The 16280-nt window shown below is 46.4% G+C and overlaps 1 protein-coding gene across 4 annotated transcripts in view; it reads left to right on the top strand.

Annotated features, from left to right (window-relative positions):
* Positions 1–16280, top strand: part of LOC144818885 (RNA exonuclease 1 homolog) — a 1142074-nt gene that overhangs the window by 694955 nt on the left and 430839 nt on the right. For 2 of the 4 annotated variants that reach the window (XM_078676714.1, XM_078676715.1), the window contains exon 11: positions 13615–13688. The exons of the other annotated variants lie outside the window; for them this stretch is intronic. In XM_078676714.1, the coding sequence (XP_078532840.1) occupies positions 13615–13688 (74 nt within the window). The remainder of the gene's footprint in view (positions 1–13614; positions 13689–16280) is intronic. 4 annotated transcript variants of the gene reach the window in all.

The following is a 16280-nucleotide window of genomic DNA, read 5'->3' as shown; positions in this document are numbered from 1 at the left end:
CTCACAAAACTTATCAGACCCGTATTGTAAGCAGGTTAGCCACATCTTGTCTAAGTGGGTAAGAAGTTGTGTGGCAACTGTGGTCGGCTTTTCCATCCCCAGTATATCAAATATTTTGTGTGGCCAATCCAAGTGTGTGGGCACTGTTTCTGTACCCCTTCTTGCGAGGAGGATCTGTTTTGCCACCCCCAGTGCTAGGATGATCGCTCTGCCTCTATTAGACCGCAGCAGGTAGGTGAGGGGATTGGGGAGACCCAGGAATATATAGCTTGGGAATCTGGGTATATCTGTCGCAAATATGTTTGCCACATCCAAGACCTCCGCACAGAAATATTCCAGTTTAGGACTGTGGCATAGGAGGTGTGTGTGTGTGCCCTCATGCCTGCAGTGATGCCAGCATTGCCTGCCTCCCGTAGGGTCCCAAGTAGCGATCCTTGCTTGGGTGAGGTACCAGTAGAGGGCAATTTTCAAGAGCATTTCTTTACTAGTGGTAAGAGTGGAGGTCTGCTCCCAGTGTAAAATGTTACTCCAGTCTCGATCTGTGAAGAGGCACCCACATTCTCCCTCGCATCTAGCTTGCACAGGTTACTCGAGGGGGCACAGAGGTGTTACCAGAAAGGCATAAAGGTCCAATAGTAGTTTCATATCTGTGAAGCGAGTGAGAATCCACTTCTCGAATGCTGTCAGTATCCTACTAGCATGTGAACGGATCCATGGTTGGGTCACCCAGTGTAGTGCGGTCAGATATTTCCATTGTGCTGTGTCGGGGAGGTCATATGTCTGCAGTGTAGGGAAGCCCATATGCCCATCTATGTCAAACATGTCCCCCACTTGTTTGCAGTTAGCTTCCTGCCATATCCTAAACGCTGAGCCCGTGGCAGCCTGTGGAAAGTTCGGGTTACCTAGCCGTGTGGAGAGACCGTGTCGCAGTTCCACCCTGTCCCTACCGCCAATCGTGGACCTCACAACCAGGGAGATGTATACACCAACTGGTCTGTGTGGTTTAGGCAGTCTGGGTATTTTCCAGATGTGTGCGGCCGTGATTGCCTGATCTATAAAAAAAAAAAAAACAATGTTTATCCAGTATTATGGGTATCTTTCATAGATTCACATGCCTGAATCATTCCCCGTCGTCGGGGTGGGAGTCCCCCGTAAAAAATTATAGTAATGTCACATGGACATATACTTAGTACTAGGCCAGAGGCCTCACATTAGTAGCCTATCTAGGTCCTTATGTAAAAAGGACCAAACTTTGGCCAGTAGCCAATCAGCTCTTATCACCCTCCTGACCTTCCTGGAAGGAGCCCTTGTCCCTCAGATTTTCTACCGCACGTCGTGCTGAAGGGAGTCTCCACTGAGCTCTGCTCAGGTTTTCTTCATATATCTTTGGATATTCTCCTTTTATCCCTTTATTCTTCAAGTTTTGGTAGTCAATATGGCTACTACTCCTAAAAAAGGGCTTTTTAGACCCTGTGCCTCTTGTAGTAAAATGAGGTTACATATAGAGGACAAACATGAAGATTGCCTGTATTGCCTCTATCCTCAGCATTCTGTCAAGGAATGTAAGATTTGTCGCACTCTCCCGGTCAAGACATTGAAGGACAGGGAAGGGCGACTGCTTCTGTGGCTCCAGAGACTTAAAAACAAAGAGCAGGTAGTCTCCTCAGGTGAGAGCGAGTGTTCATTCAGGAGCTTCCACTCTGCTTCAAAAAGGCCTGGGCAGTCATCTCCAGATAAGTCTGTGGCGCCTCCTCTCAAGAAGCCAAAGTCTATTGAGGGTCATCCTAAGGTCAAGCCTTCTCTTCAGATGACAGAATTCAAAAAGCCTGCTGTAATGTCGTCTAGCCTGCCTGTGACGTTGTCGACAGTCTCCATTTCGACATCCACGGCGTCTACTTTCTCCATGGCATCGACTACTACCACGTCGACGATGGGTAGGTCAATATCTTCTGTCATTCCTGTCAAAAAGTTGTCGTCGTCGCCTTTGACAGCGCTCCCGTCGACGTCTGCTTCATCGTCGGCGAAAGCAAAGCTTCCAGCGTCGACGAAAATCCCACCGTCGACGAGGACTTCCCCGTCGACGAAGATCCCATCGTCGACGAAGATCCCATCGTCGACGAAGATCCCATCGTCGACGAAGATCCCATCGTCGACGAAGATCCCATCGTCGACGAAGATCCCATCGTCGACGAAGATACAACCGTCGACGAGTTCCTCGTCGGCGAGGACACCGTCGTCGACCGGACCGTCGACGTCGAGACCGTCGACGACGAGACCGTCGACGGCGTCGTCGTCGAATGCTACAGTGTTGACGCCGCCGTCGACGAGGTCATCGTCGTCGTCGACGAAGACACCGCGTCAAGGGATTTACACTCCAAAGGCTCTCCCTCATTGAAGTGTATATATACACATTTTAAAATGTCGTCACGTTTGGTCACACCAGAGATGACCTCACCCAGCTAACCCAGATCCAATATCCCCAGACCAAGTACAGGACGATTCAACCCCTGAGGACTTAGGGGGATTCCATAATATCGTAGGAAGAGCGGCTGCAAGATTCAACATCCAAATAAAGGTCCAACAGTTGTTGCCAACGCATTTTCTAGAAACGGAAGATCCAGAAGATCAGTCCATGTTTCCCATAGCATCAAGTCCCCCTCATCTAAACATCAAAATTCAGGAGAGTTCGGACTGCGAAGATTTTGAGGAAATTACAATTCAGGAATCAGTTCAAGAGCATACCACGGTTCAACCTATGGTGTGCCTTCCAGCTTCAATTGTTTCTGACCTACAATTTCTAATTTCAGATTATAAACAAAGATTTCCATCATCTGCTCCTGCCTCTGGTGTACAGGTACCACAGGAAACCCAAACTCCTAAACATCGACAGCGGCCTCTCCCGCGGGATGTGCATCAGGAACAAGAGACATTTCCTCCTCAAAATTCAACGGATGAGGAAGAATATGAGGAAGAAATGGGAATTGATGAGGCCCAGGATGAAGAAGGCGAAATACATGATGACGATGATATGGATTCTGATGATAATCGACTACATATGGGAGCAAGGACAAAAAATAATAAACTCCTCTCTCTCTCATTCCAGTGCCAGCTAGACTTGAAAAGAAATACAAAGCCCCAGACACTGCACCCGCATGTTTGACTGGTCAAACTAAACCTGATTCAGTTATATCTCAAGCCGCTCAGCGGAAGTCCAGCAATCCGTCAGCGACAATGACCGCTCCTCCTGATAAAGAAGGGAGAAAGCTTGACGCCATTGGCAAGAGATTTTCCTCCATGTCCGCCCTATCAATCAGGGCTGCAAATTCTCTGGCTTTACTAGGTCGCTATAATCGACAGATATGGGCAGATATAGCCCCATATCTGGGGGCGATTCCAGAAGACCAGAAAGACGAGGTTAAAAAGATTTTGCTGGAGGGTGAACGCTCTGCTTCAGAGATGATAGAGGTGGCCCTGGATATTGCTTCCACAGGGTTCCGTCAATTGGCGGGAGCAGCAGTTTTAAGACGCCAGGGCTGGCTTAAAGCCACAGCATTCCGGCCTGAAGTGCAATCCAAAGTCCGCGACATGCCTTTTGATGGGGAGCGCCTTTTCGGTGAACATATTGATGACATGCTGCAAGGCATTAAGAAGGATACCGAAACGGCGAAAGCCCTAGGCTCTCTACAATTCAAGCAGAATTCCTTTCGAGGCTCCAGAGGTCGAGGACAACAGTCTCGTGGCAACTATCAAGGTTACAAGTCCTCTTATAATTCTTCCCAGCAGTACAAGCCTCAATATCAGCAGATATAGTGAACAAAACGGTTCTTAGCTTATTTCGAAATCAACACACAAATGTTGTATAGAAACACAATGGAAAACTATACACGTTTATAAAATTTCCAAACCCAGCCGGGAAAGGATTTTATTTTATAAAGAAACAATGTTCAATTCAGTAATCAATTCGTAATCACAAGACACAAGCCTGTGTCGTACATGAAGATACCGCTTTTTTCATTTCTCCTCTTGGCTTCTTTTACAATCAGGCATGTTTTGTTCATTATAAATGTCCTGATGATGATCCCATGTAATTTTTCGAGCAATAGGGATCGAAACGTCGACACCCATGAGTGGGTTTATGGTTATGAACATTGACCAATAAGATTGTTTATGTTCCACTCCAGGAGATACTGTGATTGATCTTTTACCTAAATACAGTACCCTGTCTTTGCTCTCGCTCTTTGCCTGATAGACACCCCTTTCACCCTTATGCTATCTTTCTGTTTCCTTCTTTTCATGTACGACACAGGCTTGTGTCTTGTGATTACGAATTGATTACTGAATTGAACATTGTTTCTTTATAAAATAAAATCCTTTCCCGGCTGGGTTTGGAAATTTTATAAACGTGTATAGTTTTCCATTGTGTTTCTATACAACATTTGTGTGTTGATTTCGAAATAAGCTAAGAACCGTTTTGTTCACTATAACGTTGTTATACCCATGGTGCTTAGCTATCTGTTGGGTCTCCCTTGTTACTTAAAAATCAATATCAGCAGAGGCAACAACACCAAGGACAATCCTCATATAACAAGTCGTCCTTTCGAGGAAGAGGAGGAAAGAAAGACACTAACAGACGTCAATGACTGCTTTCTCCAGCTGGCCTCCACCTCTTCTCCACAATTCGTAGTTGGAGGAAAAATTACCAACTTCCTTCACAATTGGAAGAAAATTACTACAGATCGTTGGGTGTTGCAGTTAGTCCGCTTCGGACACACTCTGGAGTTTCTGGAACATCCTCCTCCAAATCCACCATGTCCGGCGCAACACAAAAATCTAAACATACTTCAACAGGAACTCTTGCTAATGCTTCAGAAAAAGGCAGTAGAAAGAGTTCCTCGAGAACAAAAGGGGAGAGGATTCTACTCCCGATTCTTCCTGATCAGAAAAAAGGAGAAGAAGCAGTGGAGACTGATACTGGATTTGAGAAACCTAAACAAATACCTCAAAAAGCAGTCTTTTCGTATGGTTACCCTTCAGGAGGTATTACACCTGCTCAATTCAAAAGACTATATGGTATCCTTGGACCTCCAGGATGCCTATTTTCATATCCTCATTCACAAGAGTCATCGACAATTCTTGAGGTTTAGTGGCAGGCAGGCACTACCAGTTCAGAGTCTTACCATTCGGCCTAAAGTCAGCTCCACGCATCTTTACAAAGTGTCTGTCTCCGGTAGCGGCATACCTTCGCCAGCATCATCATCAAGTCTTTCCCTACCTGGACGACTGGCTTGTCAAGGCTCCTACTCGGACAGGAGTGGCCAAATCCTCTACCGCCTGCCTTCGTCTCTTCGAGAACTTAGGTCTAACGCTCAACCAGGAAAAGTCAAATCTACGTCCATCACAACGTCTCAATTTCCTAGGAGCGACATTGGATACACAACAGGAGAAAGCCTTCCCTTCCAAGGAACGTCAGGTCAAGCTGAGCAACCTGGCCGTACAAATTCAGACCAAAAAGAGAGTCAGGGTTCGACTATTCAAGTCGTTGCTAGGAATGATGTCTTCCAACATATTTCTCATTCCACATTGTCGTCTCCACATGCGACCTCTACAGGAAGCTTTAACAAATCAGTGGATCCAAAGTACAGGATCCTTCGACGACTGGATCAAGATCACTCAGGTCATGAAAAAGGCTCTGAGATGGTGGATTCTGGGCGACAACCTGAACAAAGGCCTTCCTTTTTTACTCCCAGTCTCTCCTTATGTCATAACCACGGACGCATCACTGGAAGGATGGGGAGCGTTCCTTCAGGAATTGCAAGTACAAGGTCAGTGGTCAGTGGCCAGTGGCGGAAAAACGACTCCACATCAATTTGCTAGAGTTACGTGCAGTACGCTTAGCTCTTCGGGCATTTCTTCCCCGAATCAGGAGCTTCCCAGTGCTTGTGAGGACGGACAACACCACCACAATGCACTACTTAAACAAACAGGGAGGTACTCGATCCAAGACGTTGTCTCGCGAATCTCAGCAAATTTGGAGGTGGCTACTCCAGCACAACATTTCTCTGCGGGCAGAGTATGTCCCAGGAGTAGACCACATCCTGGCAGACTCGCTAAGCAGACAGCGCTCAATTTGCCACGAGTGGGAGCTCGACCAGAAGATGCTCGACTCAGTGTTCTCCCGTTGGGGCAAGCCTCACCTGGATCTCTTTGCGACGGAAGTGAATGCGAAATGCCAACGTTACGCAAGCTGGCTTCCCCAGAGAGGATCCCTAGGGAATGCTTTTTCGATGACATGGTGCAAGACCTTTGCTTACGCCTTTCCACCGTTTCCCCTGATCCCAAGGGTTCTCTGGAAATTGAAAGCAGAGAGTTGTACTATGATCCTGATAGCCCCAGCGTGGCCACGCCAACACTGGTATACGGAACTACACCTTCTATCGCTGGAACCTCCAATCCTATTCAGGACATGCCCTCATCTCCTTACAATGAACCAGGGACAAGTCCAACATCCGGATCCAACATCTCTCAAATTATCGGCTTGGCTCCTGAGTTCAGAGAGTTCCACAATCTAGATCTTCCACAAGAATGCAGAGTCGTTCTAGCCCGGGCCCGGGCTGAAAGTACTAATAAGACATATTCCCTTAAGTGGAAAAGGTTCTGTTTGTGGTGTAAGGCTCAGAAATTGCATCCGTTCAATTCTACTCCAGCACAAATTCTGCCCTATTTGCTCCACCTAGCCAATTCAGGGCTGGCACACGCTTCAATAAAAGTCCATCTGGCGGCCATCTCCAGGTTTAGACGTTCTTCCTGTGGCGCTTCCCTATGGACCAACAGACTGGTCAAACAGTTTCTGAAGGGTTTATTCAGGACTTTCCCTCCAGTAAGAGCGTCACCACCTACATGGCAACTAAATGTGGTACTAGCTCAACTAATGAAACACCCGTTCGAGCCAATTCATAAAACAGATCTTAAATATTTATCATGGAAAACGGCTCTACTACTGGCGCTCACGTCGGCAAGGAGAGTGAGTGACCTGCAGGCTTTTTCTGTGCAAGACCCTTTTATCCAGTTTAAGAATGACAGAGTCATCTTAAGGACTAATCCAAAATTTATACCAAAGGTTCCGTCCTCTTTCCATCTCAATGAACCTATTGTCCTGAGATCTTTCTTCCCAAATCCATCATCTGCGGCTGAAAGATCTCTGCACTCATTGGACCTCAAGCGATGTCTCAAATTCTACATACACAGGACTGAGCAATTTCGGAAGTCTAACCAATTGTTTGTTGCATTTAGCAGGCCCAGGAAAGGCTTAGCATTGACAAAACAGAGCATTTCCAGATGGATTTCATCGGCCATCGCATTCTGTCACCAACAGGCGGGCCATCCTCTGCCTTCAAAGGTTCGTGCACACTCCACTAGAGCGGTAGCCACCTCCATGGCGCTCTTTGCTGGGGTACCCATTGTCGACATCTGCAGAGCGGCGACATGGAAGACGCCGCATACGTTCACCAAGCACTACTGCTTGGATTCGGAACTTATGAAGGATGCAGCAGTAGGACAGGCTGTCCTACGTCATCTATTTCATTAGAGGTGAGCCTTCTTCCTCTCATCCCACCTTCCAGGTAATTTGTCGCACATTTCTTATCAAGTTGTGAATATCATGTAATCTGTGTAACAACTTATGATAAGTTTATTATGTCTTTCAAGATGTATGTTAGAAATGTGCTCATTATTGCTTGCTATTCTGATTCAGGCATGTGAATCTATGAAAGATACCCATAATACTGGATAAGAAATGCGTTACTTACCTGTAACAGCAGTTATCCAGTATTGGTATCTTTCATAGATTCACATGCAACCCACCCACCTCCCCTGGAAGGGCTCACCTAAGTCTTCTCAGTAGGTACTACTTGGCACGGTGCTTACGAAAATCTGAGGGACAAGGGCTCCTTCCAGGAAGGTCAGGAGGGTGATAAGAGCTGATTGGCTACTGGCCAAAGTTTGGTCCTTTTTACATAAGGACCTAGATAGGCTACTAATGTGAGGCCTCTGGCCTAGTACTAAGTATATGTCCATGTGACATTACTATAATTATTTACCGGGGACTCCCACCCCGACGACAGGGAATGATTCAGGCACGTGAATCTATGAAAGATACCAATACTGGATAACTGCTGTTACAGGTAAGTAACTCATTTCTTTTTGGTTAGGGTACGAGACCATTCCATCATGTAGCTTAGTTGTGGTGCCTGGTAGCAGCAGTGCAGATTTGGAATTCTCAAGCCCCCTGCTGACACTGGAAAAGTGTGGTTTCTGGCCATCCGCGCTCACTTACCCTCCCATATGAAGTCCCAGATAAGCGATTGTAGTCTGTCTAGTATCTGTCGGGTGGTGGGGGGGTTATAGTGGCAGAGTTTGCATGACACATAGAAGTTTAGGGAGCATTGTCATTTTAACAGCCGCTTTGCGCCCTAACCACAAGAAACCGTGGGACTTCCACTGAGTGAGGTCTGTCCTTGTGGTAGCTAGTAGGCTCCCACAATTGTATGCAGAGGTATTTATAAGTGTGGGATGTACCTGTATCCTCAGATATAGAATCCCACCCTCTGCCCACTGGGAAGGAAATTTGGGCGCGGAGCCGGGGACTCCGAGTCAGAGACAGTCATACCTAGGTTTGAGGACCTTATTCGTTCTGCAAAGGGCTCCATGTAGAGTGCAAAAAAGTAGGGTGGACAGGGGGCAACCCGGTCTAGTTACCTGTTCTATAAGGAAAGCAGGCGATCTCTCTGTTCACACATATTCTAGCTTGGGGGTGGCTGTATAGCATGACTGAACCCAGCTGCTAACCGCGGTCTGAAGCCCACATGCTTTAGTACCCGGTGCAAGTAGGGCCAGTGTACCCGATCAAATGCCTTTTCAGTGTTAACAAAAGGCTTGGTACTTGCAAACGTTGTACCTTGTTCAGGAGCTGAAATAGTCTTTTCTTGTTGTCGCTACACCCTTACTCAAGAATTAATCCGGCATGGTTGGGGTCAACCAGTCTTTGGATGTACGGTTCTAGCCTGTGGGCCAGAACACTTGTAAACGTCTTCGCATCTACATTTAGAAGGGGGATCGGGCAGTAGGAGGCGCAACACTTGAGGTCCTTGCCCGTTTTAGGGATCACTGTAATAGTGGCTAGGTGCATTGAGTCTAGCAGCATACCTGTCTTGCCAAATGAATATTACAACCGTGCTAGAGAGTGGCCAACTGGGAGCCAAAGACTATAAAATTCTGCACTATATATGTCCGAGCTCGGCGCCTTATTGGCTGTAATTTATGTATGGTAGCCAGTACCTCCTGTGGTGCAACATCCACTTCCAGGGCTGTATATTGAGTTGGTTTGGGGGGCGGGGGTGGGGAGGAGGGGGGGACACACCTGAGCTAGGTATTGCCCACACATCGGAGTCTAGAAGGACCTCCGCAGTTTAGACGGTCTTAGAAAAGATTCCAAAAACATTTGCTATGTCCTCATCTTTGTGGCACATGCAGCCATCCGCCCCCTGTAACTCGGGGATACATCGCCTGGGCTTGGAGACAGTGCGCCAGTATGTGCCCCGTCTTTAGCACCGGCGTAGTATTTCTGGCATATTCTGGCCCTTCCCATATTTTTTGCTTGCAGTTGCTTCCAGACAACTGTCCATTGGCGGCGGACCGCCACAGAGCCTGACCGGACATGGGAGGCATTTAAATCCCTGATCTTTGTTTCCAACTGACGGTGCTCATCTCGTCCTTCCCTGTTGTAGCCTGTGGTTGGACCAATAAAGTGACCTTTAATGACTACTTTTAGTGTTTTCCACTGTGCAGAAATGGCGTCCTCAGATGTCATTGCGCTCCAGGAAAGTGGTTAAGGCTGTCAGTGTGTCTGCGCGTATTTTATCAAAGGTTGGGAGTTAGGGGAGCTGGTGCTCGCCTGCTGGGATTGAGTCGCAAGATAATGGGTGAATGATTGGAGAGAGCTGCAGCTCCAATATCTACAGAAACTGTGTACAGTTACCCCCGTAGTGATGTGAAAAAGTAGTCCATGCGTATATGTCTGATGGGCTGCTGAGAAGAATGTGTAGTCCTCTTCTGTGGGGTCTGTATATCTCCAGACATCAGTCTATCTCACCTCACCCAACCGTCGTCTAGTGCCCGACGTGAGTCCCCCAACTTGTCCCACCCGCAGGGCAGACCTATACCTCCCCGTGTCAATTGAGATGTTAAAATCTCCCCCCACCACTAGCTCCTTGTATGAGTTAAACAGACGTCCCAGTGTGTCCCTCAGAAATGTTGCCTAGCTCTCAGGTGCATAGACTGTAGCTATTGTGTAAACAATACTGGCTCAGAGAGTCACATATTAAACGGCATACAATATGCACACAAATCACACAGACATCTTGTGGAGACTTGTATTCGTGGAAAATCTTCTTTATTCTTGCACCACACAGCCAACGCGCCGTATGCGGTGAGGAGTATAGAATATTGAATAAACGGACGTTTGGGTGCACAGCACTTGGAATATTTGGAGATCAGGATGGTTTTATCTAACCCCTCCTGTTAACATTGGATAATTCGCCAATAAAGCACAATGACAAGGATCACAGAATAAACACCGAATCTTGAAGGATTGCCTATCTACATACAGGAATGTGGAACTTAATATTCCACTTTAGCCCTGAGGAAGCCCTTATGGGTGAAACGCGTTGGCTGTGTGGTGCCAGAATAAAGATTTTCCATGAATACTAGTCTCCACAAGATGTCTGTGTGATTTGTGTGCATATTGTATGCTGTTTAATATATGCCTCTCTGAGCCAGTATTGTTTATAGTTTAAGTTTAGGTCCTGTGGCTGCGGACTTACAGAGGCGAGCATGAATCAGATTGATCTGTGCTGTTACTTATAGTGATAGGAGAGCAAGTGCGGTTGTAATTTAGTTCCCTCGCTGCCATTAGTCCTTTTTTGTGGCTATTGTGTACCTGATTCCTTGTAATAAGACATGCAATGCTAAAAGTCTACCCGGGATATCCATAAATACCCGCTCCACCCAACCCGCGAAGTGTGTAGTGATCAAAATCGCCACCCCCACATTATTAGTAGCCCCGGATGAGAAATATTGCCAGTCAAACCAGCAAGAACGTAGTCTCCGCCAGTCACTCTGAAGCAGGTGTTTTTTTTGCAGCATGCTAATATCGCATTTAAGTGGAAGAACTGCCAGTTGCTTAGCAGGAGCGTTGAGGCCTTAAACATCGAGGCTAAGCAGGGACAATTCCATAATTACCCATGTGGAGTGATAGCTTCCCGTCCAGTCGCAGCATAAGCTCACCCATCCTCCTGGGGTGAAGTTGGTATGAGCAAGTGGGAGAGAAGGAGAGGAAAGAGTTTGAGAGTGATAGAGGTAATGTATCAGAACACTCAAACAGGAAAAGGGGTCCATGTCACAGGCGAACACAGCTGTAGATCAGCTTCATTGAAAAGAAGCTCCGCCAGATGAGCAGCCAATCTGGGACAGAGAAGGTGCTCATAGCAACCGCCATCCAGCTAGCCGGGGAGAATTAGAAAGCCGGCATGAACCCATGTCTTCTCGGTCAGACATCAGTGGTCTCCAGCTGCACCCACTCGTTCGCCCTCCTGTTGCAGCTGTTGGAGTAGCCGCGATAGCTCCTCACGGCTATCTGCCTCGGTAGGCTTACTCACTGTTTTCTTCTTCTGCCTGAAGGAGCGTTGCGAGTCAGGGCCAACGGATGCAGGCTTTCGGGTCAGTGAGCCCGCATCTACGGCACGCCTTAGATTCTGCACGTCTGGCAACACCTGGGCATCTTCAAGGGGGTGTATCATCCGGACCTCATCTCGCCAACACAAACTGGAGGCGAAGGGGATGACCCCATTTATATCTAACGCTCTGTGCCTGTAAGAAGTCTGTGAGGTTTGAGGGCTTTTCGACGCTGCAGTGCAATTGAGGAGAGGTCCTGGTAGAGCCACAGCTGTATGCCTTTAAATTCCATTATTTTCAACTCCTGTGCTGCTGCCATAATAGCTTCCTTCTGCAGACAGTAGTGCAGGCAGGTGTGTATGTCCTGAGGTTGACCCGGTGTGTTAGCCGGCCTGGTGTGTGCTATCAAGGACGATCTCCTGGCCTCGCAAGGAAGAAGCCACATGCTTAAAGAGTTGGTTAACAAGGTCCTCTAGACTGTGTGAAATGGCCTGCAGCGGGGCGCTTCTTATTCGAATATTGGAGCGTCTGGATCTCTTCTCAAGATCTTCTACCTGATAGCAAAGCTCTAAATCCTTGTCACGCAAATCCAGCAGCTCCTGTCAATGACCGTCCAGTTCCTCTTCGTGGGCTTCCTGGTTCTGTTCCAGTGATGTCATTCTTTGGTCCATGGCTTTGACGTCCTGGCAAATCTCCTTGATGTCAGAGACAATATACCACTTGAGCCCTGTGAAATAGTCACGCAGGGACCCAAATTGCTGCTCCAAGAATGCCCCTCCCTCCAGAGTAGGCATTGTTCCTGATCTCCTGAGAGCGTGTACTCGCACCCCTGGGTGTCAAAAACATCTGTGGAGGCATGCTGGACTGGAACAGTCAACCAGCACATTAGAGGGCTAGTAGGTTTCAGTGAGTACCTCGAAGGTACCCTCTGGGTGCATGTATTATTAGATCCATCACTGGAAGCAGTATGGGTTTATTCTTAGGAGGTGTTTGATACCAAACACCATAGGTTTCAGTGAAACTATTATGTAGCTGGGGAGCTTGTTTTGACCAGTTCATACCTTGCGATGGGTTCGCTGGTCACTTGTAATGTCTAGTAATGGAACTAGACATCACAGGGGCATATCTAGTCATGCAGGTGTGTCCTCTCATAAAATACAACACACCCTGCCTTAGGGCTCAAAGGCCTGCTGCATGGGTGACTTACATATATTATATACATTGTCTTTGGCATGGCGCAGAGGAATGTTGTCCTGTTTTCACTCCTGGTTTGCACCATGTCACACACCCTGCAATGACAATCTGTGGGGAATTTGTGTGTGAATCCCTTAGGGTGGCATAGGATATGCTGCAGCCCTTTGGACCCACTTTAGCACTCATTCTCTAGGTACCTGGGGTACCATTTACTAGGGACTTACGGGGGTGCTAAAGTCCTTAGCCATTTGTAGCACAATTAGACAACACCTGGTTTAGGGAAGGAGCACTGGCACTGAGGTCTGGTTAACAGGCCCCAGTGCACTGTTGAAAATCCCCATCTAGTAGCTATAAAAGGGGGCAAAAAGTGGGATATAACTGCAACAAAAGCCCAGTTTCCAACATGCAGTGACACAAATAAGCCAATGGCTGAAGAAGGCTGAATCCCCACCCCTCCCTCTGTGTATATGGTCAATCGCAAAAGGTCATGGCTGCTCAAGACCTAAATGGGCTCAATATTGCTTTGCTTTTTTGATTGTTTTAACAAAATTCGCCAAGCATGTTTTTCGAGTGGATTTAAATTGTGGGCAAAGATTATTGCAGTATCCGTGTCACCAAAAATATTCACAATTCTCTAAAGACTGTCGCTTTGAAAATAACCTTACAAACACTGTTATTTTACTTGTATTACAGTGCCTGGTGGATTAGAAACTCGCTACAGCTGTTGTGAAGCAGCGGTTGGAACTCCTGGATGTCAGGTTGCAAAGGTATATTTGGTTTGTGTTTTAGAGCACAAAAGGCAACAGAATGTCACAGTTGGTTGTCAATCACATTAATAGGATAGAAATCCAAAGACGGCGTTAGCCTGCTGTCCCATTCCCTTTGTTTTTCTAGAGCGCCTGCATGAGGAGGCATTAGTTGGCTTTACAGTGAACAGAGTCGAGCGTAATAGAGGGAATAACAGCAAAGATGTGAGCCATTGAACAAAGACAATGTGCTAGGATTCTGTGGGAAGGATGTTTAACTAGGTGAATAGAGGTGTGTTCATTCGCTTCCTAAATAGCAGGAGTTCGAGACCAGTTCATAATGCCAACTAGAGGGATTTCCAGAATGTGTTGGCAGCCTCTGAGATAGTTGGATCTGGTATTTGAAGATTTAAAATTTTGATGTTTCCTGGTTTAACACATTTTTGTTCCGGATGCCTCTTCAGCCACCTGAGATGTTGTGAAGATTCTCCAGATCTTCCCTGTCTTCTCAGACATTCTTGTCAGTAGATTTTACCTGTTTTCCATTTGTAGCAATCATTAATCTCAGGATATAATACGGAGGACCTGAGAAGCCCAGTGGTGGAATAAATATTGAGAAGTTACCTAGCAGATGGAGGAATAGTGAGAAGAATGAAGAGCTTGACTTTGTTACTCTTGCCACAACCATCTATCATATGAAACGTTTATGAAATCTGAGTCGTTTTTTATGCTTGATAAATAAATCCTACTGCCATTTGTGATCTGTGAGCTGCTATGATATTGTATGGAGGTGAGACGTATGCAGTTAGTTAGAATTCCATAAGTCTTGTTTGAAGAACTATCCTTTCCACTTTGTATCAGTTGGAAAGTGCCTTTAATCCTCTTTTCGAGGTAAAGGATTCGTACTGCAACATTGCACCCAGCTCAGCAGATCTGCTACCTATCCTCAAGTCTGAGCAGGCTAGATTCATAGACCTTGCCTCTTGCAATCTCTTGCCTTACATTTTGAAAACCCTTCCAACTCTGCTGCATGGTCAAGATGCTTGTTTGTTGGTTGAAAAATTTATACTGGCCGCCTTTCTTGTAACCTATATCCTGAATACCTGACCTCATTTAATGTTGGGACAGACCTCATAAATGCCTATGATTTATAACTGTTCTTTTCTCCAGCATTGGACCTTCGACAGATTTGCATGTTTGAATCGTTCCCTTTTTTCAGGGTGGGAATCGCTGGTACTTCAAAAATAGCGATAAATGATGAAAACGGCCTTGGGCCAAAGAGGGCCTGTTTAGCATCGCATCTATCGTATTTGAAACATGCGTAACTTAAGCAAAGCAAGGGGAAGTGAGGGCTCTACTCCCCCCTAAAGGCCACCCTGATGCTGATTTCCACCACAATTTGTCAGCTCTTTCACTTTCTAGCTCACGATTTTGACTAGATTTCAACTTTTTTTCCATGGACTTCAGCCAGACTGCCTTCAGCTCTTCAGAGTATTTTACAGACACATTTCCATACCTTTGTGGCTCAAGGAGAAATTCTAACTGTCATTATGACAGCCCAGTAACTTGACTTGATGATGGTAGAAATAGAGCAGAAGTGTGTATCCTCTCCAATTTCAAAGAACGTGGAAGTCCATCCCAATCGTAGACTACATATGGAAAGGAAGCCTAAAACTGATGCCTATACTAGCCATGCTTCAGATAGCAGTGCAGCACCTCAAAAAGAAATACTAGGCACTTTATTAGGAACCAGCATGCCTCGTTACCCATTTTAAAACCAATTCACTCATTGCATAAATGACCCAAAGGTGTTCTAAGATCCCTTGAACGCCAGCATGTTCTTCCCAGCATAGGCATATGTCAATGTGTGGCGCTGGCTCCACAGCAGCAATCTCAATAAAGACCATTAAATCTTTAGCGTTTCTTAAGTGGCTTAACTGTTAAATGTAGCATAGCATCTCGCCACTAACAAATGTTAAGCACAAGGATAGTTAGGAGGAAGAGAAAGCAATCATTCAAATAGGATCCAATGCCTCCTCAGCCATCGTCAGTGCATCTTTGTCCTTGTTAATTGCAGGCTTTTGCAAGCTGGTGGGGCCACAGAGCTTCAAAGACCATGCTAGTTTTACAATATTTCTTTCTGCCATGCCATGCAGATCAAAATACTTGGCAAGCCCTTTAATAAGCAGACACGCATAGGGAAGCATGTTTGGGGCGCTTTGTAAAGCATCAAAACAAATGCTTCTTATTTCTTCATGCCGTCCAATACAGGCAGCCTCCCTCATTGTGATTTCAAGGAATCTTTAACAGCCTTAGCATACCAAGGAACATATAGAGGCAGCACCATCAGTACTGTCACTGCAGATAATCAAGATGGAACCCAGAATATATATAGCAAGCTGAGGTCAGTGTTATCCTAACTACTCAGGATCTGCAAGCAAGAAGAGGGTAACCCAGCCATGATCCCAAGACAATATTAAGCCCCACTAACTTTGATGCCCTTACCACTGGAGTATCCCAAAATCAGAGGTGGGGGAGGGTTGAGGAATCTCCTTTTTATGCTCCTGAATAGAACAAAATCACAAGTGATCCTTTGACTGTAACTCAAAGGAT

Source organism: Lissotriton helveticus, chromosome 2_1, assembly GCF_964261635.1.
Source record: "Lissotriton helveticus chromosome 2_1, aLisHel1.1, whole genome shotgun sequence".
NCBI classification, from domain to species: Eukaryota; Metazoa; Chordata; class Amphibia; order Caudata; family Salamandridae; genus Lissotriton; species Lissotriton helveticus.
This window is presented reverse-complemented; position numbering and strand designations above follow the sequence as displayed.